Source organism: Podarcis filfolensis (genome assembly GCF_964270895.1).
Source record: "Podarcis filfolensis genome assembly, chromosome: 3".
NCBI lineage: Eukaryota > Metazoa > Chordata > Lepidosauria > Squamata > Lacertidae > Podarcis > Podarcis filfolensis.
The window spans coordinates 85,820,593-85,845,053 of record NC_139606.1 but is presented as its reverse complement, the minus strand read 5'-3'; the positions used below and the strand labels follow the sequence as shown (position 1 = coordinate 85,845,053).

General features: G+C 42.2%; 2 protein-coding genes across 6 annotated transcripts in view; both read left to right on the top strand.

The window, feature by feature from the left end:
* Positions 1-3,038: 3,038 nt before the first annotated feature.
* GLO1 (glyoxalase I) lies at positions 3,039-10,683 on the top strand. Its single transcript, XM_083604639.1, has 6 exons — positions 3,039-3,202; positions 5,120-5,202; positions 6,754-6,894; positions 8,517-8,584; positions 10,297-10,386; positions 10,540-10,683. The coding sequence occupies exons 1-6, from the start codon at positions 3,122-3,124 to the stop codon at positions 10,644-10,646; spliced, it is 570 nt and encodes a 189-aa protein (XP_083460765.1). The 5' UTR covers positions 3,039-3,121; the 3' UTR covers positions 10,647-10,683.
* Positions 10,684-14,002: 3,319 nt separating this feature from the next.
* The window catches only part of BTBD9 (BTB domain containing 9), a 150,461-nt gene continuing 140,002 nt past the window's right edge, over positions 14,003-24,461 (top strand). The window contains exons 1-2 of one of the 5 annotated variants that reach the window (XM_083604542.1): positions 18,349-18,411; positions 20,208-20,350. The gene's annotated coding sequence lies outside the window, so the exon portion shown is untranslated. Of the gene's footprint in view, positions 14,079-16,055; positions 16,142-18,301; positions 18,412-19,719; positions 20,041-20,207; positions 20,351-24,461 lie in introns of those variants that run through there. The other 4 variants (XM_083604543.1, XM_083604541.1, XM_083604540.1 and 1 more) reach the window with 4 other exon arrangements.

Here is a 24,461-nt window from a genome sequence, read left to right as displayed (position 1 = left end):
TTTATCATAAGGTACCCACTTTATTGCACAAATGATACATACAAGCATCTACTCAGATGGGGGGGAGATCCACACAAAAGTGTTGCTGACAGCTTGGAAGCAAACTATACAATCTCCGTTGCTAGGCAAATACCTTTCACTGTGGCAGCCGAGGTGTACAAAAAAAACAGAATGTGCATCTAGCCTCTCAGGTAATTCAGTGTACATGAAGACACACTGCAATACTCTAGATCCCAATCAGAAAGAGCTAGGCTATCCAGTGCCAGTTGTATAAAGATTTGTGCTATTACTGCACCAACATTTTGCTTTGCTAGCTGACTACCATTTGCTTATATACTTGAAAGGAAGTAAATGGGTGCACTTAACATCTCTGGGACAGTCAATGCTAAACGTGCTTCTTGCTTATCTCAGTCATATCAACTCATCAAAAATCTCTGAGTAAGATTTTACAGTGGTACCTCAGGTTACAGATGCTTCAGGTTACAGATGCTTCAGGTTACAGACTCCGTTAACCCAGAAATAGTACCTCGGGTTAAGAACTTTGCTTCAGGATGAGAACAGAAATCGCACAGTGGCGGTGCAGCGGCAGCGGGAGGCCCCATCAGCTAAAGTCGTACCTCAGGTTAAGAACAGTTTCAGGTTAAGAACAGACCTCTGGAACAAATTAAGTTCTTAACCCGAGGTACCACTGTATTTGCAAAGTTCTGTTTCAGCTTTTGTTTCTGTTAATTACAGTAGTCTCTCTCCCTCCCCCCCCCCCATTCTATGGACACAGGGGTGCTGTGTACAAGGAGCAGGTCCACTTTAGGCCTGAATCAAAGTCTGCTTTCACAAAGCCATGATGATCCTTCTACTGCTAAGGCTGAACAAACCAGATCCATCTCCATCTCTGTTGTATATTCTTTGTGAGCGAGTGAGCAGAATGATACATTATATTTTAAATGATGAACCAAAGATATGCACCATCTAGAGGTTGGGCTGTCTCTCGAGATAACATTGCCAAACTCAGCATGAATGATCCCAAGAGGCAAGTGGGGGTCTATGTCAATGTTTGGATGCCTGGTGCCATTTTGAAACAAGATGGCAGATCAAAATGTGAGTTTTGCATGAATTCATCTGTTTCTTGGCAAAGGGTTGGCTGCCTCTAAATATATTGCTGCCAAACTCAGCATGAGGATTCCCAATGTGCATGTGAGGGGTGGGGGTGGTCTTTGCCAGGCACCATTCTGATTGTGACTTTGCCTATTTTTGGTGTAAGTTTGGCTGTCTTTCAATATATTGTCACCAAACTTGACAAGAGGATTCCCAAGGTGGAGGCGGCACTCTTCATTGACATTTGGACTCCGTGTGCCATTTTGAAACAAGACAGCAGACCAAAATGTGACTTAGGTGTGACTTAACCCGATTATTGGTGTGACAGGTACAAACTCACAACTTATACTATCCATCTAAAAATCACAATGTTTTGGGATTTCTAAGCTTCCTGAGTAGTTCTGGGCACTCTTTTAGTGATATCATAATACTAATCTTTCTCAGTGCCAGAATTTTCCACTAGGACCCTAAAACCAATTTCCCAAGTAACTGTTAAGTTAGAGCACAAAACCATACTTTGCACATTGTGCTCATTAGCATTTAACAGTTCAATTATACATGTGTGTTTAGGATCATAGGCTACATCTCATTCTGTTTCTTGGTCACCTACAATTCCCCAAGTTTCCACAAAAAAGGGATTATGAAAGTGCTGTGAGAGTGGTTGCTCCGGTAAGGCAATAGAGCTCCAGAATTCTTTAGGAAAAGTTTATCAAGTGATACCATAGTGCTTTAAAAGTATGATGTGCGTGTGTGGCTCATGTCTCTCCAACAAGCTGCCGTTGCGTTGCCCAGTCCAACTCCACCACCACTCCCAACCAAAGACAACGCTTGCGCATAGATTTGGGTCGTACTCTGACCCTCTATGCGAACCTAGCCAAGGACTATCTCCTTGACCTTCTTCTTCATGGAGAAAAATGTCTCATACTGTCACAAATGAAAGAGGCTGTTAGCTTTGTTTCCCCATCTTAGAATATTTGTGCTGCAAATGGGCTGTCTATAAGCTTCTAAAGTAAGAGGTAAAAGAATGGGCATCCCTGAAAGGATTTTGACAGTATTGCTGAGGATAAACCAAATGAGGATCAGTAGCTGGTCGTGCCTTTTAAAGTTATCCTGCTTTTTCTACATTCTAGGCTTATCACAGATGATGTCTCCATTACTAGATAACTGCAAACACATGCATTCTCCATGAGAATCAGTAGCACAAGCTTTTGAACACTTGCTTTTTAAAAGAAATAGTGCATAAAGAAGGTATCATGGTTTTAAGTTTTATATACATACTGATTTTTTATTAGTGAGGTACAATAAAAGTGTGGCCTGAAATTCTGGAGGTTGACTTCCTTCCAGTATAGCAGCTTAAATTCCACAGTAAAACTGAAGCACTTTTCTTATCTTGATGCTCTATTTCTGTCGTTTACTTTGCCGCATTACCACCATACTTGAGGCTGGTACGCAGCCTGTGGAAAGTCAGAAGTTTACATCAAAGACAGGAGCTAACATAAGCCCACATCAATCAGAAAGTAAAGAGGTAGAAGTTCTACAACAAATTAAACAAGCAGCACATTAAATGGAATGAAGTTGTTGCACAGCATGGCAGGAGAGCTCTCTGACTTTCTTCTCGCATGCATGAGAAACCTGGCATTGACTTGACAATGGTTACCATGATTGTAAAATACTGTGCCTATAGTGCTTTCAGTGTCCGGGCTGGAATTTTTTAGCTAACCATTTTTTATGATCTGAATTAACATTTACTGCTTCCGCTTCCCTGAAAAAGGAACAGTGTCGCAATCTGCGAAGGACGGGATTAAAAATCACCGGCTTTGCTGGGGATTCTGGGAGTTGTAGGAACAGAGATTTCGTCCTAGGGAAGCGGCGCTGCTATAGGCGGAAGGGCTTGCATGACGCGAGGTGCCCTAATTTGCATGGCTGCTCACTATTGGCCAGAGATTCGGGGAACCTCGTTCTCCCTGTCGCGACAGCTAGACGCTTGTAGGATCCACTCCGGGAAGCAGTTCCTCTCCAGAGCCCCAACATGTCCGAGCAAGGGGAACCCGTCGGCGTCACCGATGAAGCAGCCTTCAGTGCCTGCTCTGACCCTCATCCCAGCACGAAGGTAAAGCGAGGGGGTGATTTTTAATGTGTGCATATATAAAGTGGGAGGGAGGGTTGCTTTTTGTAGGGGGCGCAGAATTGCAAAGCGTTGGGAAGTTGTATTAACTCCTTGCAAGGGGATCTCTCCCTCTCCTTTTGCAAGCGGCGTGCAAAAGAGACGGGCTCGGTTCTCTTTTCGGGCTTGGAGATACAGAGCCGAGGCAGGGCCAGCCAGGGATCGCCTTTCACCCGAATATTTGCGTGGCTGAACTTTAGCGCCGTGACCCGAAGGATCATATCTCTCCCGGCATGCTTGAGCTCGCCGGCTATCGTGGTTTAGAGTCTCTGTGCGATCTGTTCTTGGTGCGGAGCTGTAGTCTTTCCTGGGAGAGTATATAGCGAGATCCTTTAACCCACGTTTGTCTTGCTTTAGCTGTCCGCCCAGGCCTATGCATTTCCATTTACTTGGAAATGCCCTACTAAGTAAAGCATTGTTCGCAGGGCTACTACACACGCTTTACTGAGAAATAAGCCTCGTTGAGTTTGTGTAGGATTTCAGCATAACTCGTGTAAGGTTGTGGCCTCGCTTGGGCTGCAATCCAGTTCACACCTAACCCATTCAACACAGTAGGACCGTTGAGAGAACCTGCTTGGAAATGTACTGCTAGTGGCTTTAAAATACAATTTCTTGCAATGCTTTTGCATGCATAGAAATAATCTGGAATAAAGACACTGTACTTCAGGCATAGGCAAACTCGGCCCTCCAGATGTTTTTGGGACTACAACTCCCATGATCCCTAGCTAACAGGACCCGTGGTCAGGGATGATGGGAATTGTAGTCTCACAGCATCTGGAGGGTCAGTTTGCTTATGCCTGCTGTACTTGAACCCCAATCAAAGCATTTTGCTCAGTCCCATTTGTTTCTGTGTCGGACTAGGACACAGAGTTTGACTGTTATTGCACAGTCATATGTATTTTAAAAACCATTCTGGAACCGTTGCATCTGCAACCCCAGTTTAAAATACAGGCAATTCCCAATTTACACAGGGGTTAGGTTCCAAGGCAAGTGTGTGTGTGTGTGTGTGTGTGTATATGTGTGTGTGTGTATATATAATTTATTTTCAATTTTTAAAAATCCAATATATGCCACACTGTATCAATACCAGATTACTCCACACATTTCTCATTAACATTAAAAAATAATAAAGAAGAACACATTTTTACACACACACCCCAAATCCCCATACTTCCCTCCACCCCCTCTTCTGGTTCTTTAAATAAACCAAATCATCTTACATTCCAGATCCCTTTACCCAATTTTCCAACTACTAAACAATTAAACTTGTGTTGTACAGCACAGATATTTTAAACATTCAGACCACTTTATACATTACACATCTATGCTTTCATGCTATTTCCCCTTCTAAAATTATCCTTACTGTTGGATCCAAAACATTGTGGGTCCTCTGAGAGGCCTAGTACTTCAGGCCTCTCAGTAATGCCAGCCTGGAGCTGTTGCAGTGAAATGGTAAGAAAAGCCATCCCTTTCTGCCTTTGCTGGCCAAGGTGGCCGTGTTTGGGATTTGGCAAAGACTCTTATTGCTCTGCTCCTCCCCCCCCCCCCAAGCTTTGCTTGCAGTGTAACAAAACAGTCTTATGTCTACTCAACTCACAAATGAGTCTTGCTCTAGGCAGTGAGGCTTACTCTTTAATAAGTATGTTTAGGATTGTAGCCTTTCACTTTAACTACATAATTTGTTCATCTGGCACTATTCACAGAACAGTAATAATCTTGAAAGCATTAACTGTATAGTTTCTGTACACTTTACGTTTTGTATGTGGAGCTCGAATTAACAAAATCATTCAAGTAAAAGCTACACTGCAGTGTTGAATGCCGTTCATGGTTGACAACAATTTAACAAGTTATATATTTCTGTAGGATTTTCTGCTACAACAGACGATGCTCAGGGTAAAAGATCCCAAAAAGTCTCTGGAGTTTTATACTAAGGTTCTCGGAATGACGTAAGTACCAACTGATTTTTTTGGGCTGGCTCTTTTTTTTCTCATTAGCGTCTCACAATCGTCTGTTCTAAACTGCAAGCCTGCCAGTCCTGTAAGGATACGACATTGGAGACATAATTGCATGACCTGCTTTTAGCATGGCTTAAGATGCAACAAATTTGAACAATAATGTTTCTAAATATTTCATGTTGGTGATACAGAGCTTAACAGTGGGACATAAAAGTTCTGCCTCTCCTAGAACTGTGAAGTGATCCACGCCATGCTTGGTGAACAAACTGCTCATCTACCTGCCCCACCAACTGGTAGAAACTGGTCAGAGATTAGAGCTTGGTAATGTTGCCTATGAAACAGCATTCCTGAGTAGAAATTACATGCCCTGGTAATTCTGAGTTCTCTCCACACCATGGAATTCTGTTTGCTGCTAGAGGGAGCAATGGGAGGTTGGAGAGGCCCTGTACTCTAGATCAGTGTTGGAAATTAGTCGTGAGCCAGGCATATAGTTTGGGTCCAATTATGCCCACGTGGTGATCTCTGGATGCCAAGTTGGCAACTGATGAAAGCAAAATGTCACTTAGAGAAGGAGCTGAAATCTTTTCTTTGATGCCTGAATTTGTTTTATTCTGGGTTGTTTCTCTGATGTTTTAATGTGTTGTAAACGGCTTTGAGATTTAAAGTGGTACAGTGGACGCTCGGATTGCGAACGTGATCCATGCGGGATGCACGTTCGCAAACTGCAGCGTTCGAAACCCGCGTCTGTGCATGCACGGGTTGCGATTCGGCGCTTCTGCGCATGTACAAAGTGCGATTTAGCGTTTCTGCACATGCGTGACCTCCGAAACCTGGAAGTAACCCGTTCCGGTACTTCCGGGTTTTGACGGTCTGTAACCCGAAAAAATGCAACCTGAAGCAGCTGTAACCCGAGGTATGACTGTATAGAAATGAAATGAATAATAGCAATAACAATAACAAAACCCTCTGAAGAAAAAAAGGCACCTAGACATAGAGCCTCAGCGGTGGTCGGTTTGGATTGCTGTCCAAGTAAGCATGCCGGAAAAACACGCTGTGCACTTTTTAAAATTAAAAGGCAAACAGCCCCAACTATTTATTTGCCTCTTCTTGCCTATGGCATACACATGGGACATAGTACTGTATTGTCCCATAAATGGCAGTGGTGAGAGTATCATGTTCTGCATTTCTGGCAGTCTTGTTATAACTATGAAGAACAGCAGCAAATGTTGACTTTCTACAGTAATTGAGTGTGTTAGTCTTCTGCAGTAAAAACACCAAATTACCTTGTGGCGCTATAAAAATAGATTATTGCCTAAGTTTTCTTTTGATCTATCTCTGAAGTGGATTCTTGTCTGCAAAAGCTTGCATCATCATAAATTTGTTACCCTTTAAGGTGCCACAAGACTTATATTTTCTAAATGTTCATAACCTTTTGGACGTGAACATGAGAACTTGATTACAAAACTTAGAATGTCTTTGGTGAGTGTGTTATCTGTCTGCTTTTCTCACATAAATTTAATTTCAAGCTGTTTATCTTTCTAGCCTACTCAACAAGTTTGACTTCCCCGCTATGAAGTTCTCCCTCTACTTCTTGGCTTACGAAGATAAAAATGATATTCCAAAAGATAAAAAAGAGGGAATTGCGTGGACTCTGTCTAGAAAGGGCGTATTAGAACTGACGCAGTGAGTGTTAAAACTGTGTTCTGTAAATCACATTTTTTTCTTGTATTTTGATTATTCTGCTGGTTATTAATGTAGTTGAAGCAGTGTTCAACTTTCTTGTGAACAGAGTGCCTTTCTTACACACCAGCTAGCTTTAGGTGTTCACCTAAACCCTCCTGGACATTCAAACTGGAGTGGACTGTCCCAGATTACACATGAAATGCAGAAGTAGCAGCTACAGAATGAAAATTACCTCCTGGCAAATGTTTAGTCTGCGAAGTTTAAAATGTGGCAAGAGGTACAGAATTGTTTGTGACAGCAAAGAAGTTGTGTTCATTATACAAACTCTGCTTCTCAAAGCATATGCTTGTCACTTAACACTGAAATAAATTGCACATATTTGGCATATGTTGCAAATCATAACAAAATCTATTTTGGTGCTTGTCAGCATGTCACCATATGATGCTAGTGTGAAAATGAAAGCATATCCAGAATGTTTTGACTAAAATGTTAGGCATCAGTAGATGCTAAGAATAAATCCTAATATATTCTTGTCACTTAACTACAACAAAACTCCCTCTCAAATGTCTAGTATAGTGAACATGGTTGGAAGCAGACCATTGATTAAATAATAGACTGAACTTTGCCTGCACCTTCCCTTATTTCGGTGCTAGGACAAGCTTGTTTGTCACTCTCTGAAATTGCATTTGAGACTTTTTGATTTGGTGTGCTTTTTCATACGGGAAACTTTTTTGTGATTGATGAAGGGGCAGCACTAGAGAGTGGGAGCAATGCCTGAGATTGCACTTTCTGTTTCACTACTATCACCCCCATCTACACTATGCATTTGAAGCAGTATCCTGGAATCTGTAGTTTGTAGTGGATGCTGAGATTTATTAGGAGACTCCTATTCCCCTCACAGAGCTACAGTTCCCTGAGTGGTTTAAACAGTCAGTCTTTCTTCCCAGGGGAACTTTGGGAACCTCAAAACATGGTGAAGTTCTGCACAAGAAAATGGTCAGTTGAGCTACATTGCTTCTGTCAGGCCAGTTTCTGACAAAAAGTTTACAACATTTGCCAGCTCTTTTTCAAGTTATGACAAAGGGTCCTGTTTGTCCTCCAAATTCCTTCTAGGTTCTTATGGGGTTTTTTTCCACACACCTATCCTGGAATTCCATTCCATTATACTTCATAGTGTCTTTTTTGTCATTTCCCCCCACATCTGCTCTAGCATTTCTACGATGCAACTGGTTTTTGATGCTGATTCTTCAGTCTTCCATCTTCTTGGCCTTAGTTTGCTTTGAGCAAAACATAATTACAAATATAAAATGGTTCTAATATTTGTTAATGAAGTGAAAAGACTTCCTTCAATAAAATGGCTTTTTCAAGTGAATAATGTTATATTACTATCATCTTAATCCATGACTTAATATTTGTTTAATATTGATTCTAGTAACTTGGAAAAGTTCATCATTTTATCTGTTCATGTTGTATATCACTGATGGCTGGTCTCTTCTCCTCAGAAGCACTGTTAAATGTTCTCTTTTGCTATTGTAATAACTGTGTTTATCACGATGCATTCTTATTTTTGTTCTTATTCTCTTTCCCTCCCCACCCCCCACATCCCTCTCCTTCTTTTCTAGCAACTGGGGCACTGAAAATGATGAGAGTCAGGCTTACCACAATGGCAATTCAGATCCCCGAGGATTTGGTATGTTGTAAAGCAGGGCTGGTTAGCCTCTTTGGGATCAAGGGCTGCATTGACCCATGGTCAGTCTCTTGCGGCCAAAGTGTAAAAGGGGGCATGGTCAATTAAAAAGGATACATTCTGCAGGGTGGGGTTGGGGATCTTGGAAATCACTAGAACAATTTGAAATCACAATAGGGTACCAGCAAGAGTGATCAGTAAAACTAAATAAATTATTATTATAATAATAATTTTAAATGACAAGTTTTGGAAGGTCACAAAAAGAGATTTTAGTATTACAATGGGTAACCTAAGGGAGTAGTCGGTAATTTTAAAAAACACTTTTTAAATTGGAAAAATTTGCCTCAGGGTAAAAAGCCTCTTGGGGGAGGGGCAAATGCAGGCCGTGGTAAGTCACCCCTGTTGTAAAGAAAGCTGATGTGGATAATTCTCACATTTTTTTTTCTTCCCGTGAATTTCAACAAAACCTGTCTTAACTAGTAGATGCCAAGAACATAGGTATAATCCAATTCCAGAGTTTTCACCAGGTTTTATAGACTAAAAGCTAATTGGGGTAATTGAACTTATTATAAAGGCAGAATAACTGGATTCATAATTACTTCAGAGAATTTGGCACAAAATCTTGAGAGCAATTTCTACATCTTAAGGAAACAACAGCAGTTAAGGGCGTGTCTTGAATAAATGTGTGGATCCGGTGCACACATTACTCTGCATCTTTCTCTTTCTGACGCACAGCCCTTTAGTAAGTGTTCCTCTAGGGAGGAAAAGAGTGCCATTTTCCTGTAGGTGCTCCAACTCTGATGGCAGTGACTCATAAACTGCAGGCAATAGTGCAGTTTATTTCAGTTAAAGTTGGTTTTTCAGTTGTGCGTGCCTTGTTGCCGTTACCCTATCCCCCCGGTGCCTCACCAGTTTGGTTTGTCATGGGTGTTATTCCTGTCACATCATAGAGCTAGACACAGTTGGAATGCCTGTTTTGATGGAAAGGTGACATAAAGCCAATTTAGATGGCTTCAGAAAGGGATGGGGAACCTGTGACCAGGTGTTGTTGGGACTATGACTTTCATCATCCCTCACTGTTGGCCATGCTGACTGGGACTGATGGGAATGCCACTAGTCCTGATGGGTATATGCTAACTCCAGGATCAGCAGCATGCATCTAAATATCTGTTGCTGTGGTCCAACTGTGTGAGAAGGACGAAGGATGTGATGTGGGATTCCCCATAGGCTTCACAGCTCATTGGCCACTGGGAGCAGATGCTGCGCAAGATAGGCACTGGGTCTAATTTAGCAGGGATCACTCTTAAGCAAATATTTGATGAACAAACTATGAAATCCTCTCCCCCACACGAAAACTATCAACCATTTCAAAGAAGAACTGAGGATGGCCAACTTCTGCATTCTGTTTCCTGTTGTTGTTGGGTCTGGAAGCATATTTTAACACAACATACCCCTGCGTAAGAGGTCAGATATCAACAAGCGCTTCACAGTGATTGTCTCTGTGTACTCTGATGTAGCTTGGATTATGCATGCAATACAGTCCCCAGAGAACTGTAACGTACATTTATGCTATGGTATAAATTAACTCTGGTATATTAAGTACACTTTCTACATTGTAACAAAAAAACTGATTTGCAATTGAGTTAAGAAAAGAAGGTTTTATTCACATTTGTATTAAAAGCATCATTGCCTTTGGTTACTTTGTTGTTTTTCAGGTCATATTGGAATTGCTGTTCCTGATGTAAATGCAGCCTGTAAAAGATTTGAGGAGCTGGGAGTGAAATTTGTCAAAAAACCAGACGATGGTAAGTCTTCGGTGTAAATAGTGGCTCTCAAATTGTAAGTCGGCTCGTGTTTGTTTACTTGTTTGCTTGCTAAACTAGTTTTAGAGGCTTGAAACATGAATTTGTTGAGGAGTTCTTCTATTAAAGTTTATAAACCATATTTCTCTTTTGTAGGTAAAATGAAAGGACTTGCTTTTATCCAGGATCCTGATGGCTACTGGATTGAAATCCTGAATCCGAACCATATGATAAATATAATCCCAATTGGAAATACTGCATAGTGATCTTGCCATCAAGAGACCGAAAATTCTTAACAATGCAGTGGCGTAGCGTGGGAGGTGCAGGGGGGGCCGGCCGCACCGGGCGCAACATCTGGGGGTTAGGGGGCGCAAATCCACGGGTTAGGGGGCGCAAATCCACGGGTTAGGGGGCACAAATTACTTGCCTTGCCCCGGGTGCTGACAACCCACGCTACGCCACTGTAACAATGTCCTCCTGATTTAACAAAAAGTTGTTCTAGTTATTCGCCAAATGATAAACAAATAGGAATAAACAGTATTCCCTTTCCCCTTGCTATGTCTGGAAAGGTAGGAGATGGGAAGCTTCCATTTCTAGCTTGTGTGAGCTATACTTTGCCATTTTGACAATGCAGGAAGCTATGGTTTGCCACCCACAAACTTGGAAGTGTAAGCTTCTAATATCTTTTCCTAATGCACGAACAAATGCAAGGAGGATGCATATGAATGAGGCTTAGCGCTGCTTATTTTCATAAGAAAAGGCTATGGTTTGTGCCGACTGTATTTAAGAACCCACACGGTGGTGTGCACTTCCAAATGTACAACAGATAAACTGTGATTTCGAGCTTCTTATCTTCTTTTGTCTTTGATCTGCACATTTCACAAGTCTTTCCTGTCTGCACAGAGCAGCAGCATTTTGAGATGGAGCAACAGTCATAACTGGTTTATCAGTGGTTTGTGAATTCAGATGTAATGGCAGACAATAATTAGTGCAAACCATGATTGAGCCTAACACAAGTTCAAACATTTTTTAAAAGAAAATCCCATAGTTTGCCATACTGCTTGAATATAGCCAGTATGTTCTGAAATTAGTTACTTGGTTTATCCTGCACAGAAATCATAATTGTAACCTTTTCGTAGCTGGCCACATTTTGTAGTATATTATGGCCAGATTCTTATTCTTAGTAAATTTTTAGTTTTGGTATGCAATATGGCTGCAGTTGCATTATTTAAACATGCTGGCAAAATACAAGACTGTTTAGATCTTTCATGTTTTATGAAGTGGAAGCAAATACTGAAGTCTTGCTCCTTTTCTCTTTGATGGTGGCAAAGCTGCATTTGTTGAGGATTTTTATCATGACCCCTTCATGGGTGTATAAGACTACTTCAGCTGCAGTTACTAGTGATTAAGGCCCATTGAACTTGTGAGATATGCTTCTGAGTAAGACATATATAGAATTGGACTGTTAGTCTGCATTGTTCCTGAATCCTGTTGTTGCTTTGTGCCTTGAACCCAAGTGCACAAGTTACTATGAATGAAATGGCAGCTTGCAGTTAAAGATGAACAGGCAAGTGCTACACTTACGGTATGAATGCTAGTTGCAAGTGCTTGAAGTGGGGTAGGATGCCATCCCACTTTTCAGGCAGACATAATTCACTTTGACTTAGCCATCCTGTTTTGTTCCTCTCCCACTTTGTGCACTACTGAATATCACACCCACAGTTGCCCTTCAGGAGCTAGGTGGCATGACGTGTATTTTCTTCTTAATATCAATTTTGTCTTGGTATACAGTAGCTCTAACATAAACTAAAGCCTAGATGTCTGAAATGTTAATGTACCACCTGTTTGCTCTTTACCTGTCTTCGGTGGGTTTCTAGTTGTTTCCAAGCTCTCCCAAGGTTTACAAAACTGACACATGAACTAGTTGGTCTTCATCAGTGTTTACTTTGTATTGACACATTTAGACTATGCAATCCACACTTTGCCGAATAGCCCTGACTCAACTGTCTTTGTTAATTGGGGCATTGTTAGCAGCACTTTAGATCTCCTTTTGGGATTAACCAGCCTTGAGTGCAGTGTTGACATCAAATAATAATAATAAAAATATTTTCAAGTTAAAAACTCTGTGCATCCTTCTTTTGTCAGAACACATGGGAGAATATGTAAATGAGGAACAAGGTGCCCTGCACCATTCTTCCCTTCCCCCCAAAAAACCTCTTCTTTTGGCACCCTCCCATGCAACTCTTCAGAATACTCTGCTTCCCTGAGAGGAAAGGAACAACTGTAATGACTGTGAACAGAATTGCTGCCAGGGCTGAGTTTGTCTGGGTCACTTCACATAGGACAGAAGGAATCTGCCTTATACAAGCAGCTCTTGGTTAGCACAGAACTGGTTGTTGAGATAGTCCTGGAAGTTGAGGTAGCCTAGGGGTGGGGTTGCTGTTCAGGGCAGAGTTGTGCCTGGTTCAGGAGCTTGAGGAGGAACACATCGGCCAGGGCAGTGCTTCTCAGTTTATCACATGTTTATTGTTTCTTGGCTAAGTTAAGCTTCATGATTCTTTGAAAACTTATTTGGAGTTGAATATTTCGGTGACAGTTCAAGGTAATGTATATAAGCAACCTTCTTACTGGCATCTTTAATAATGTCTTTTAATCTATAATACATAATTGAAAAGTTTGCTACTTCTAGCCAGCATAATTTTAAAGCCCCATAGGGGGTGTATAAACACATTTAAAATGTATTTGCTTTAATCATGGGTAGAGCGCTCAAATGGGAAGGGAAATCATTAATCTGAAATACACTTGCCTTTTCAGTGTTAGTGTGTAGGCTGCATAATTGTGAAGACAACAGATGTGGCTAACACAAGCTATAGCTTCACTCAGTCATTCCACCCCCCTCCTATTTAGCTAAAAATGGAGATTGTCAAAACATGGAAATGAGTTCCAGTCCCCCACCTTCTTGTCCTCATATCTCACTTTGAGCAATTAGTATCTCGCTGTTAGCAGTGGAAGCTATTGAATCCTTTCGGGAAAAGACTTGGAACTAATAATTACGTAACAGTTGTGCTTTCTTAGGTGCTGTATCATGTCATAGTTTTTAGAGCCCTGTCTGAAAACCGCAGTGCATGTAGACTACCTACAGTTGCTAAGAGCAAAAGGACATTGGTCCACAGTTTTCTAATGTCAAGCCTCTATTGTACACTCCAAAGAATTTCTACATTGAAAGAGAATAATAACTTAAAACATTTATGAATAGCTTTACCTAAGCCAACTGTAATTTTCTTTTGGAGCACCAGGGTCCATTTAAATGACTGACCAGTTGCAGCCACTGTGAGGCCACTGAAAACCACTGATCTGCTTAGGTACTATAAGCAGTTGGTGCAATTAGTATCTAAGAGCACATTAATTGCACACTGCTGTGGCTGCTGCTTAGGTCATTTGCAAACACTGCACATACAGTGGGTCACAGCCAGTGAAGAGCCTTTAGGCTGAAATCCTAAACACTGGCTAGAGAATTCATCCTAATGAACATGGCTGAACTTATTTCTGAGTAAACATGCCTAGGACGGTGCCACTGATATCCAATTCAATATATCTGAAGCACCTATGGAGTTAATGGTTATTTTTTCAGCAGCTTCTATGTGACCACTGTTGTAAGTCAATTAGTGTGTGATTTCTTCAATGCAGATTTTTTTGTAAGTTTTGTTGTGCTGCTTAATACTGAAGTCTGAAAATCTAGTGTCCATTGCAATTAATTAATGACTTGTGAGGAGAAAGCTTTCTCTTAAGCTAGCATTTGCATTAGCTCCCTGGATTTGTGTTAAATTCACTTGACTTTTGCCCATTGATTTAGTGTTTGCACTTCAAATATAACTACTGTACATTAATTGTGATAGCACTAGGATAGGCAGTTCAATCACATTAATGTTTCACAAGTAAGATCTACCTCATTTTTTGAATTGTTTGTCTACTTTAGTATTGCCATGATGTTGACCAAAGTGTGCGTGCCTGTTGTAGAAGTGCTGGATTTGTTGCATCTGTTTCTAAGGGTTAACTCAAGTGACATTATGCAGGGTTTTTTTTAGGTAGTGCAGATGTGGCTTGACCTGAGATTTATTGATTAAGAGTGTCAATTGGCTATATCAGCCCTGGCTCTGGAATTTTTTGCAAATCCACCAAAATCCACAACCTTTGGTTGTGTTTTAGATAACACCGTGCAAGAATAAAAATAATAAGAGAAAGAGGCCCCATCAGCTGAGCCAAAAAACTTGTTCTGAGAATGTGGAAGACCTTTGGATATTAAAATATTGTTTAAGGGGAATCAGACATTTCGTTATTATATAGATTTGTCTATGTAATATAGCCGTTACAAAAATGTATGTCCATTAACAGTCATTCAAAGCTAGTTTCACTGGTTCACCCCAAATGCCTGTGAAATAAGATTGTTTGTACTTGATGGTGGAAACCCATCAGAATCTCTCCCATCCACACTTCCAGGGGTTGTGTGCTAAGTGGGACATTTTACTGAGGTCATTAATTAGATCTGTTCACCAAAGGAGTAAAGTTAAAAGTGATTCAACCTAAGGGGTTGTAAGTTAAGGAGGAGGAGGAGAAGAGGAGGAGGAGGAGGAGTTTGGATTTGATATCCCGCTTTATCACTACCTGAAGGAGTCTCAAAGCGGCTAACATTCTCCTTTCCCTTCCTCCCCCACAACAAACACTCTGTGAGGTGAGTGGGGCTGAGAGACTTCAGAAAAGTGTGACTAGCCCAAGGTCACCCAGCAGCTGCATGTGGAGGAGCGGAGACGTGAACCCAGCTCACCAGATTTCGAATCTACTGCTCTTAACCACTACACCACACTGGCCATGAGTTAGGTGTTATGTAGCTGACAGGTTGAGACAGGGAAGCTCTTCAAAGGGGTGTCTGGATCAATTTCAATATGGGATCCATTAGACTTATCAGAAAAAAATATAGCTTTGCTATGGAGAGCCTCAGTACCAAGAATGAGATTGATAGAAGAAATGCTTTAATGTTTTAAAATACATCAATACTTTCATAGAGTGTGCGTATGTAAATAAATGGACATATCTGCATGTTTATGGATATACTGGGTGGTTTTTAGAGCTAGTCCTCCTCAAGAGTAGACCCCTTGAAGTTAATGGGCATGATTAAGGTTCCTTATTTATAGTTGGTCCACTCTAAGTAGGACTTAGTTGAGTACAGCCCATTTAGAGCTGGAATAAAAATTATTTTTGGTATGCTGCCTCATGGACTTGCTTCCTAACATTGTTAGGGAGAAGCCTTCATCCGTCTAATGAAGAAAGAAGCTTCTAATGTGCAGAGAAGTAATCGCAAACTAGGATTCATAAAAGAGTCACTCCTAAATTTCACATGACATGTCTGTTTAATCTCTTAGCAGATGAGAAAAATACAGAAGACAGGAAGATAGTTTTCGTTGCCATCTGGAATTGTAAAACTGGTTGTGTGTGAGAGTGAGAGGCACCTGGCAGATTGCTGTATATGTAGCTGCTGCATGTTGGGTCACAAGCTGCGAATGCCTGAGTTAGAAGGAAAGTGTTTGCATATTTGAGTGTGTACTTGCACTGAGCTTCTACACTGGCTTAGTGCTATATTTGAACTTGGAGAAGTTCCTGCTGCTGGAAAGCTTTCACATGTCCAGTACTTTATGACTTGTGGTGCATACATTCACTTTCAAGTTTAGCAGTAAAATGGAGTGCAGTTGGTGACGCAGGAAAGGTAGGACATGCCATTTATGAAGGGGCCTTAATTAATTTAGCCCGGGCTAAGTGTTTTAAAGATTTCTTTTGCTTCTTTGCAGGTTGGGTGGGTTAGGTATCCAGTATTCTGTGGTGTTAGTGAAAGGAGGGTATTGCAGAGACTGAAAACGAAACTCAAGTACAAACTGAACTGTGAACCAGAGGGGGCAGAGTTTGTACTGGGCTAGATGTTCTGAATGAGGGTCTCTGTATAACAAATGAGGGTACCTTCATTTTCCCTACTGCCAACATTGAGGACCATCTTACCCAGAAGGGAGAGATCACTGAACACACACCATCTAACATCAATTGAAATGCATTTCATTTCTCTCTCTGGCCTAATTTTTATAAGATGTGGGCCACCGTGAAAACAATCTTAATTTTATACTCATGGGCCCGTGATTGTATGTGCCTTTCTGCATTTAAACATGAATAGGCTGATGTGGAAAGCTTACATGCCCTCACTGGGCACTTCTGAGGCTCCAGCAGCTGGGCAAGGGAGGTGGGGCTTGGGCTGGGGCTTAGAGGCTGAGACCAGGGATGACAGCAGCCCCAGCCAGCACACTGCCCTCTCATCTGCTTGCCTAGATGCCAGCAGTGATAGTGGTTAAGTCCCCACAGTGGCAAGGGGCTCATGGGTCCATGCCAAGGCTGCCAGAAGGGAGGAGAGGAGGGAGGGCGCCCCAGAAGAGGAGGAGGTAGGTGGGGAATTGGGAGCCTTACCTTTGCTTTCACACAGCAGCAGCAGCTGCAGTGGAGGCTGGGGTGGCTCAGCCCAAATTTTGGGGGACCAAAAGGGTCTTGGCCTCTTAGAGTTAGCACCTATGCTTGTGCCCAAACGTCTTCTTGGTGATGCTACGGGACTGTCTTCCCACAGGCCAGTGTCACCAGTATCTCCTGCCTTGATTTCCTCCCCCTCCCCCCAGGATAGACAGGTTCAATAAAGTAAATATGTGTGTCATGCTCATGCCCTTTGGGGAGGTAGCTCTGGTTTGCATGCCATCAGTTTCAAGGATTAGAAAAAAGGATGCCCTGCTTGTTTTATACCAGCTGCTGTGAGTAATTCAATTGCTGGTTTGAATGTTTTTAGGGTTTTTCAGTGCTCAGAAGTTGTAAAAACATAACTTGTTTTTCCTCATATTTGTCCTTGTTGCTGTCATTAGATCCTCATAGAATAGTCAGCAAAAGCTATGATAACATCTCTCAGCGGGCGGGGTGCCTTTAGGCTTTGGTCCTAGGCTACAGTAGGGCCTTTCCATATCTGTCATGTTACACATTTCTGGAAGCAGGCTCTTCTGCCATTCAATAAGAAAACCCACTTGTTTTGTTAAAACTCCCAAGTGAATATTTGGCATCTGGGCCTCTTTTCTTGGCCGTAAAGATTTAACTAGAAGTTTTCTTGTGGCTATTTAATAAGAATTTTGTCAGAATGGCAGAGGCCCAAGTCCATAGGCGCTTTGGCTTCTACATTCACTTTCTGACAGTGTTTTTTTTTGTTTTGTTTTGTGTGTGTGTGTGTGTGTTTTCATGTAGGGTTGGCAGGTGTCTGTCTCAGGAGACAATGGAAGTGTGTGCTTTCATGGGTGAAGGTTGTTAAGAGAGTTATAGAGCAGGCCATGGCGAAAACGAGATATGAAGGCGTCTGGTTCTGCTGCTGCAGATGCACAATGGTGTTTGTCCTTTCTGTGCTCTTCCCAGTGGTGCCTCCTCCTCTGGTCACTGCTGTGGCTACAGGACCTGACTGTCAGTTTCCATGCACTGCGATCACCTGCAAGGAATTCCCACAAGGCCGGGTTGGTGCTGGCAGCCTTCATGCCATGTTTGCAGACATCTTTGCAATGCAGAGTTGTTCTGGTGCCTGAAGCCAGCTCCCCGTAGAGCAGAGGCTCTTGGGCCTCTGCCATTCTGACAAAATCCTTATTTTATTTTATTTTTTAAAAGTCTCCCAGGAAAACTCATAGCTATAAGTAAATAAATGCAAACAGACTGAGTGTTTGGAAACCATTTATACACTTTTCCCAGAACTGAATCGCCACGTATGTTTGTGTCTTTGGCCCAACCAGGTATGAAGGATCTTCTAAGCTTTTTAGTATCTCGCTGACGCACTCCTGCACCCTGCTATGGACGTCAGCGCGCAGGGCCGGCGGGAGCGTCGTTGCTAGGTGACGTCAGCGCGCCGGCCGACGCGCGGACGCGACAGCCGGTGTAGGAGAGGGGGGGGAGGGGGCCGCGCTCGAGCTCGCCAGCCCGGTAAGTGTGGCGGAGGGATGAGGGGGCTGGACTGGGCTGCCTGCGCCCTGCGCCGTCTCGCTCGGGCCGGCGGGTGGGGAGGGGGGCGGACCCTTGAGGGGCGGGGCCCGGTTTCCCTCCCCTTCCCCGCCGCCCCACCCCCCACCGGTCCGGTGCTTGGGGAAGTGGGGCGGGGTGGGAGCCTGTCCTTTCCCTGGGTCTTGGTGCGTTTCTCTCTATTGGGGTCGTTGGGGAAAGAGGCAGAGAAACGTAAGGCCGGGATTGTGGGCGGCGGACGCGCCGCCTGCCTTTCGCTGGCGGCCCACGGTGGCCTCGCGACAAGATGGGCGGTGGGTGGGTGGGCGCACCTGGCGTTGCATGGGGGCGGGGCTGCCCCTGACCTTGCAGCCCTCCCCGCCCCCAGGATACGGGGCAGGTCTTCCTGGACCCTTCAGGCGTGGTGGGTGAGAAAGTATGCTTTTGAGGGTTTTCACAGGGACAGGCAGGCCTCTTATCTGAGGATGCTCTGGACGCCTGTCTTTGAAGCACAAACATTTACTTTTTATTTTTAACAGGAATTCGGTGCAGTTCAAGCTGCACTAGCTGCCCGTAGCTGCTTTCTTTGGGTGCTGACAAAAAATTAGCAGTAGGCTCCCTGGTTTGACAAGGAAGGGCTTGCTTCTGCATAGCTGGGGGTAGGATTGCAGCCTTGACCCATTTCCCTCCTTGCAGTTTGTGCTAAGTAATGATAATGATAATAATTATATATATATGCCCCTCATCTGACTGGGTTGCCCCAGCCACTCTGGGCGACTCCCAACAAAAAATAGTACAGTAAAAGAAAAATACCACAAGAACAGTGCTGTTCTTGGGTTGGGAATTGTATCTGTGCTAGTTGCTGGAGAGCCTTTTCTGTGGTGGCACCTGGACTTTGGAATGCTCTTTTCAGGGAGGTTTGACTGGCACCGTAGCTACAATCTTTTTGGCATAAGGTTAATCCGATTTTAATCAGCTGAGCTTTTGGTTTTAATATAATTTATTTTTATTTGCTATATTTATATCCCACTTTTCCTCCAAGGAGCTCAAGATTGCATATATGGTTCCTACTCCTCTCTGTTTTATCATTGTAACATCACTTAGTTAGACTGAGAGACTGGTCCAGGGTAACCAAGTGATGCTCATAGCTGAGAGATGATTTGGACCATTGGCTCCCCAGTCCTATAACTTGTATGAAGATGCTGTACTGTCTTGTTATATTGTGTGTTTGTTAATAATAATAGTAATTATTATTATTATTATTATTATTATTATTATTATTATTATTTTATTTGTACCCCATCCATCTGACTGGGTTGCCTCAGCCATATATAAAATGTAACAAAACATTAAACATTAGAAAACTTCAATATATAGGGAATCTTTCCAAAAGTTGTAGATTTACTTTTCTCCTTGACATCTGATGGGAGGGCGTTCCACAGGGTGGGCACCACTACCGAGAAGGCCCTCTGCCTTGTTCCCTGAAACTTCACTTCTCACAGTGAGGGAACTGCCAGAAGGCCCTTGGTGCTGGATTTCAGTGTCCTGGCTAAATGACAGAGGTGGAGACACTCCTTCGGGTATACAGGGCTGAGGCCGTTTAGGGCTTTAAAGGTCAGCACCAACACTTTGAATTGTGCTTATTGGAACCCATTGGGTGGAGGATGGTTTAATTTTTTTTAAAATAAAACTTTTTGAAACTAGTGTTTTGCTTGCACAGGTTCCTTATTGCTTCTGTTACCAACTTCAGTATAGAGCAGGGCTTTCTGCTTTTTCTATAGCTATCTAGAAGTGCAATGACAAACCAAGATGTAAAAGTGAAACTAAATTAGGAGGGCAAGGAGGCAGTACAGTACATGCTTGAATTTGTTCCAGCTCATCCACACAATGCTTAATTATGGTTTGGTGTGTCAACACGATCATTGTAAGTACGGTAACTATACTACAAATTGTGCGCAAATTGCTTCAGTCTGGATGCATTGAAACGGCATCAGAGTAGTGAATTTGTAATTTTGTTGTTGTCATTACCTCCACCTGTCAGTGTTTCTATCTTGGAAATTGTAGATACTTACAATGTGGTGTTCCATTTTCCAGGTTGTGCAGAGATTTTAATTCTGAAAGCCACAATCTCAGATATTTTACAAATAGACCCAAAGTTACCAGTTGTAGAGCACCTGTGTAATTTTCATTAGAACGCCATCTTTCATGTATTCCTGTTGTATATTTAGTGGCATCTACTTTGCATCTGTTTCAGTTATTTGTACAGGTTTCTTGTTTTCCACGTATAAGACTGATTTGTAATAATTTGGTTATTATAATAGTTTCTGAAAGGAGTTATTTACATAATTACCATTTTGAATCTCTTAATTGCTTGTCTTCCTTTTGTTGCATTTGAATCCAAGCTGTCATGACAGTTTTTCATATGCATATGTGAACACAGTGCATATGCACTCTTTGCCGTAACAGAATTATCATTGCATGCACTTTTTTATTTAGATTTACAACTTGTGTAAAGCTTAATGACTTGCGTGAAGAAACAAAACAAGCACTCCCTCCCCCTGTATAAACTATCATCAATTTGATGTTTTTCTTGTTTTTCTGTATTGTGCTTTTAGTCTGTATGTTGCCTTTGTGATATTGTATATGAAAGTGTGGTTTATAAATATTTAAATTAAATAAATTGAAAATTTCTGACCCATTCATAACCCTGAGCTCTAAATGGACATTTAAAAATAGCTATACACTCAAAGCAGTATTCATTGGTTCTTTCTCTGTTCATTTTATCCTCAAAGAAATCCTGTATAGACCTTTTTGTTCACAATGCTGAACAACATAATAAATCCAAGTTAAGTACCTATGGTTTAACTTAACAATTGCATTTGGACTGCCTGCATGGTATGTTTTGGGCCTAGTATCTTCTGTAAGGTAGATCAACATGATTCTTTCCAGGTGGCAGATACAGGCTTAAAATCAACAAGTGAGGTTAGGGTGGAGGTAGATTTGAACTTCTTCAGTTATTTTAGGCACTATGCTGCACGAACTCTCCTTTTTGCAGTAACTTGATAGACTGAAACAGATAAACAGGGCTTGGCAACTAAAATGAGTCAAAGAAACGAAAATGAAAGCAGACAGAAGTCTTTCAAAGGTGCCACTCCTTTTTATAGTATTGAGATTAAGTCAGTGCAAAAAATACTTTCTGCACTTATGATTATAATACTTAGTTTTGTTTTGGCCTCTGGTACTCATCAGGTGCTTTTCAGACCAGGACATATGGCAATGCTTAGGGACCGAAGCTACAATGATCCCTATTGCTTTCCCAACTCAAGTTGTGGAGCTCTGGAACTCCCTCCTGCTCAGACAGCTACACTATCCTTGAGTAGTGCATCAGGTAGTGCTGGTGGGCCCTCCTGAGACCTTGGGCAGCTGCCCAGTGCTGCTGATGTGCACCTCCACAACAACCCTGCCTTAGTCATGCACACACTGAAAATCCTCAGTTACACAAAGTCAGAGCTTTCCAAACTTTTCATGTTGGTGACACACTTTTTAGACATGCATCATTTTGCGACCCAGTAATTCAGTTTTAGAGGGACGCGGGTGGCGCTGTGGGTTAAACCACAGAGCCTAGGGCTTGCTGATCAGAAGGTTGGCTGTTTGAATCCCTGCAACGGGGTGAGCTCCCATTGCTCAGTCCCTGCTCCTGCCAACCTAGCAGTTCGAAAGCACGTCAAAGTGCAAGTAGATAATAGGTACCGCTCCGGCAGGAAGGTAAATGGCGTTTCTGTGCGCTGCTCTGGTTCACCAGAAGCGGCTTAGTCATGCTGGCCACATGACCCGGAAACTGTACGCCGGCTCCCTTGGCCAATAAAGCGAGATGAGCGCCACAACCCCAGAGTCGGTCACGACTGGACCTAATGGTCAGGGGTCCCTTTACATTTACCTTAATTCAATTTTACTAGCAAACCGGAGGTTAAACTAACCCCTTTCCAGCCTCGGGAGGAGTGTGGGGAGTGTTTGCACAGCACACCTACACATTGCAGCTGACACACTAATGTGTCGCGACACAGTTTTGAAAGCTGTGCTCTAAGTCATTTTCCTGTTATTCAGTAGTTTATCCTGTAAGATTTGCTGTTCCTACTTGCTGACATGACACAAATTCTGTTCCACGAATGCCTTTGGACAGCTCAACATGAATCTGATTTAATTTTATTCTGTATATATGTGTATTTAAAATTCAATTTACGTTTATATCTTTTCCTTCTCCCAAGGACCTCAAGGTATTTTGCACTGAGCTATTCATCTTAGCCTCAGAACTACCTGTGAGTTAGGGGGGAGGAATGCATGTTTGAGTGGTGGAGATAAACTGGATCAAGATATCTGCTTCATCCCTTGAGTGGGAATTTAAATCCAGATCTTCCTCAGTTCACATCCAGCATGGTATTCATTGTGCAACACTGGTTCTTAGTTATTAAAAACTTATATTCTGCCTTTTGAACCAGGAAATTTGGAAAGGTGACTCACATATACACATTAAAACAACAAAAATGCATTAAACAAAAACAGAATGAAAGCCAACTAATAATTCCTGCAATAAACAGCAGAAAAACTTACCAAAAGCAGCCAAGGCTTATGAAAAAGTGTAGTGTTAATTTGGCATCAGCCTACTTGGGTAGAAGGCGAGGAGTTGCACGGTCCTGTTGTCACATTTGGACAGACATGCATACATACATGGATACATAATTTTATTTGTATACTGCCTTTCCACAATTCAAACCATGCTCAAGGCAGCTTACGACATGAAACAATACATAACTACAACATGCTTGATGCTTTTATTATGTTTTTAGAGACATTGTAAGCCGCCCAGAGTGGCTGCGGAAACCCAGCCAGATAGGTAATAATAATAATAATAATAATAATAATAATAATAATAATAATAGTCATAATAGTCATAATCAATTAAACATAAAAAATACACAACCAAACTGAACGATTTCCACATAAATTACATCAGTACCTAAAATAAAGATACAAAAAACCAACAGCAGCAGCCCCCCCCCCATTACAGCAAAACCCCCAAACACCTCAGCCGAAGAATCTGTTCAGCAGCTTCAACTTTTGCAGCTGGAATCAGTCCAGGCCCCACATTCCCAGGCCAGGTGGAAAAAGGCCTTCAAAGCAGGGAACAGGTCTTCCAGTACCCTGTCTTGGGTAGCCCTCTCCTGTGATCTAGAGTTGGGCTCCTGAGGAAGATATAAAAGTAGGGGTGGGATACCTGTGGTTCTCCAAGTGTTGCTGGATTTCAGCTCTCAACAACCTTAGTCAGCTGGCCAGTGTTGGGAGGAAAAATGGGGCATTTTAGTCCAGCAACATTTGAAGAGCCACAAGTTTTCCTCCAGCAACTTAGATGTGTGATTAAATTCAAAGGAAAGACAGCTTCCCTGTGGCTCATCCCAGTGAACATTCTGTGGTTGCATTCTGAACCATTTGTTGTTTCTGAAAAATAGCAAGGCAGATTTAACAACAGTCAGATTGAGAAGTGGCTAAAAGATGAACTCTTGGTCCTAGTGAGTCTGGAAGTGGGTAGAGCTCACCTCTCAAGTACTGGCATCGCTGCAAAGTTAGAGAACAGGGCAAAGTGTGTTTGGCTTTTCAGTAGCTCTTGAAATAGTTGACTCTAAAAATTGTTGATATATTTTGTATCACTTAGATTACTTTTCTGAAAACGGTTTCACCTGGTATTTTTAAAACCCCTATTACTGTTTTGCCTTCTGTTTCTACCCCTGCAAGTGCAGGGGTAGCCAGAAACCTCATCTTCCACATGAGCATTGGCTCTGGTTGCATGTATAATATAGTAAAAGCCATATTAAAAAGTTAAAATCTATTGTTTTCACTCACTCGCTCTCTCATACACACAATTTTTGTGTAATGAAGAAATACAAGGTGTGAGAGAAAAATATTTAAATAGCTATTCTAGATGTTCCGAAACTTTATAATTTATTTAAATGTGCGTGGTACTCTATCCTCCCCAAAGTGGG

Coding starts and splice junctions, on each gene's coding strand:
- GLO1 (XM_083604639.1), top strand. CDS start 3,122: ATGTCCGAGCAAGGGGAACCCGTCGGCGTCACCGATGAAGCAGCCTTC. Junction 6,895..8,516: donor GGCGTATTAGAACTGACGCA/GTGAGTGTTAAA, acceptor CTTCTTTTCTAG/CAACTGGGGCACTGAAAATG. Junction 10,387..10,539: donor TGTCAAAAAACCAGACGATG/GTAAGTCTTCGG, acceptor TCTCTTTTGTAG/GTAAAATGAAAGGACTTGCT.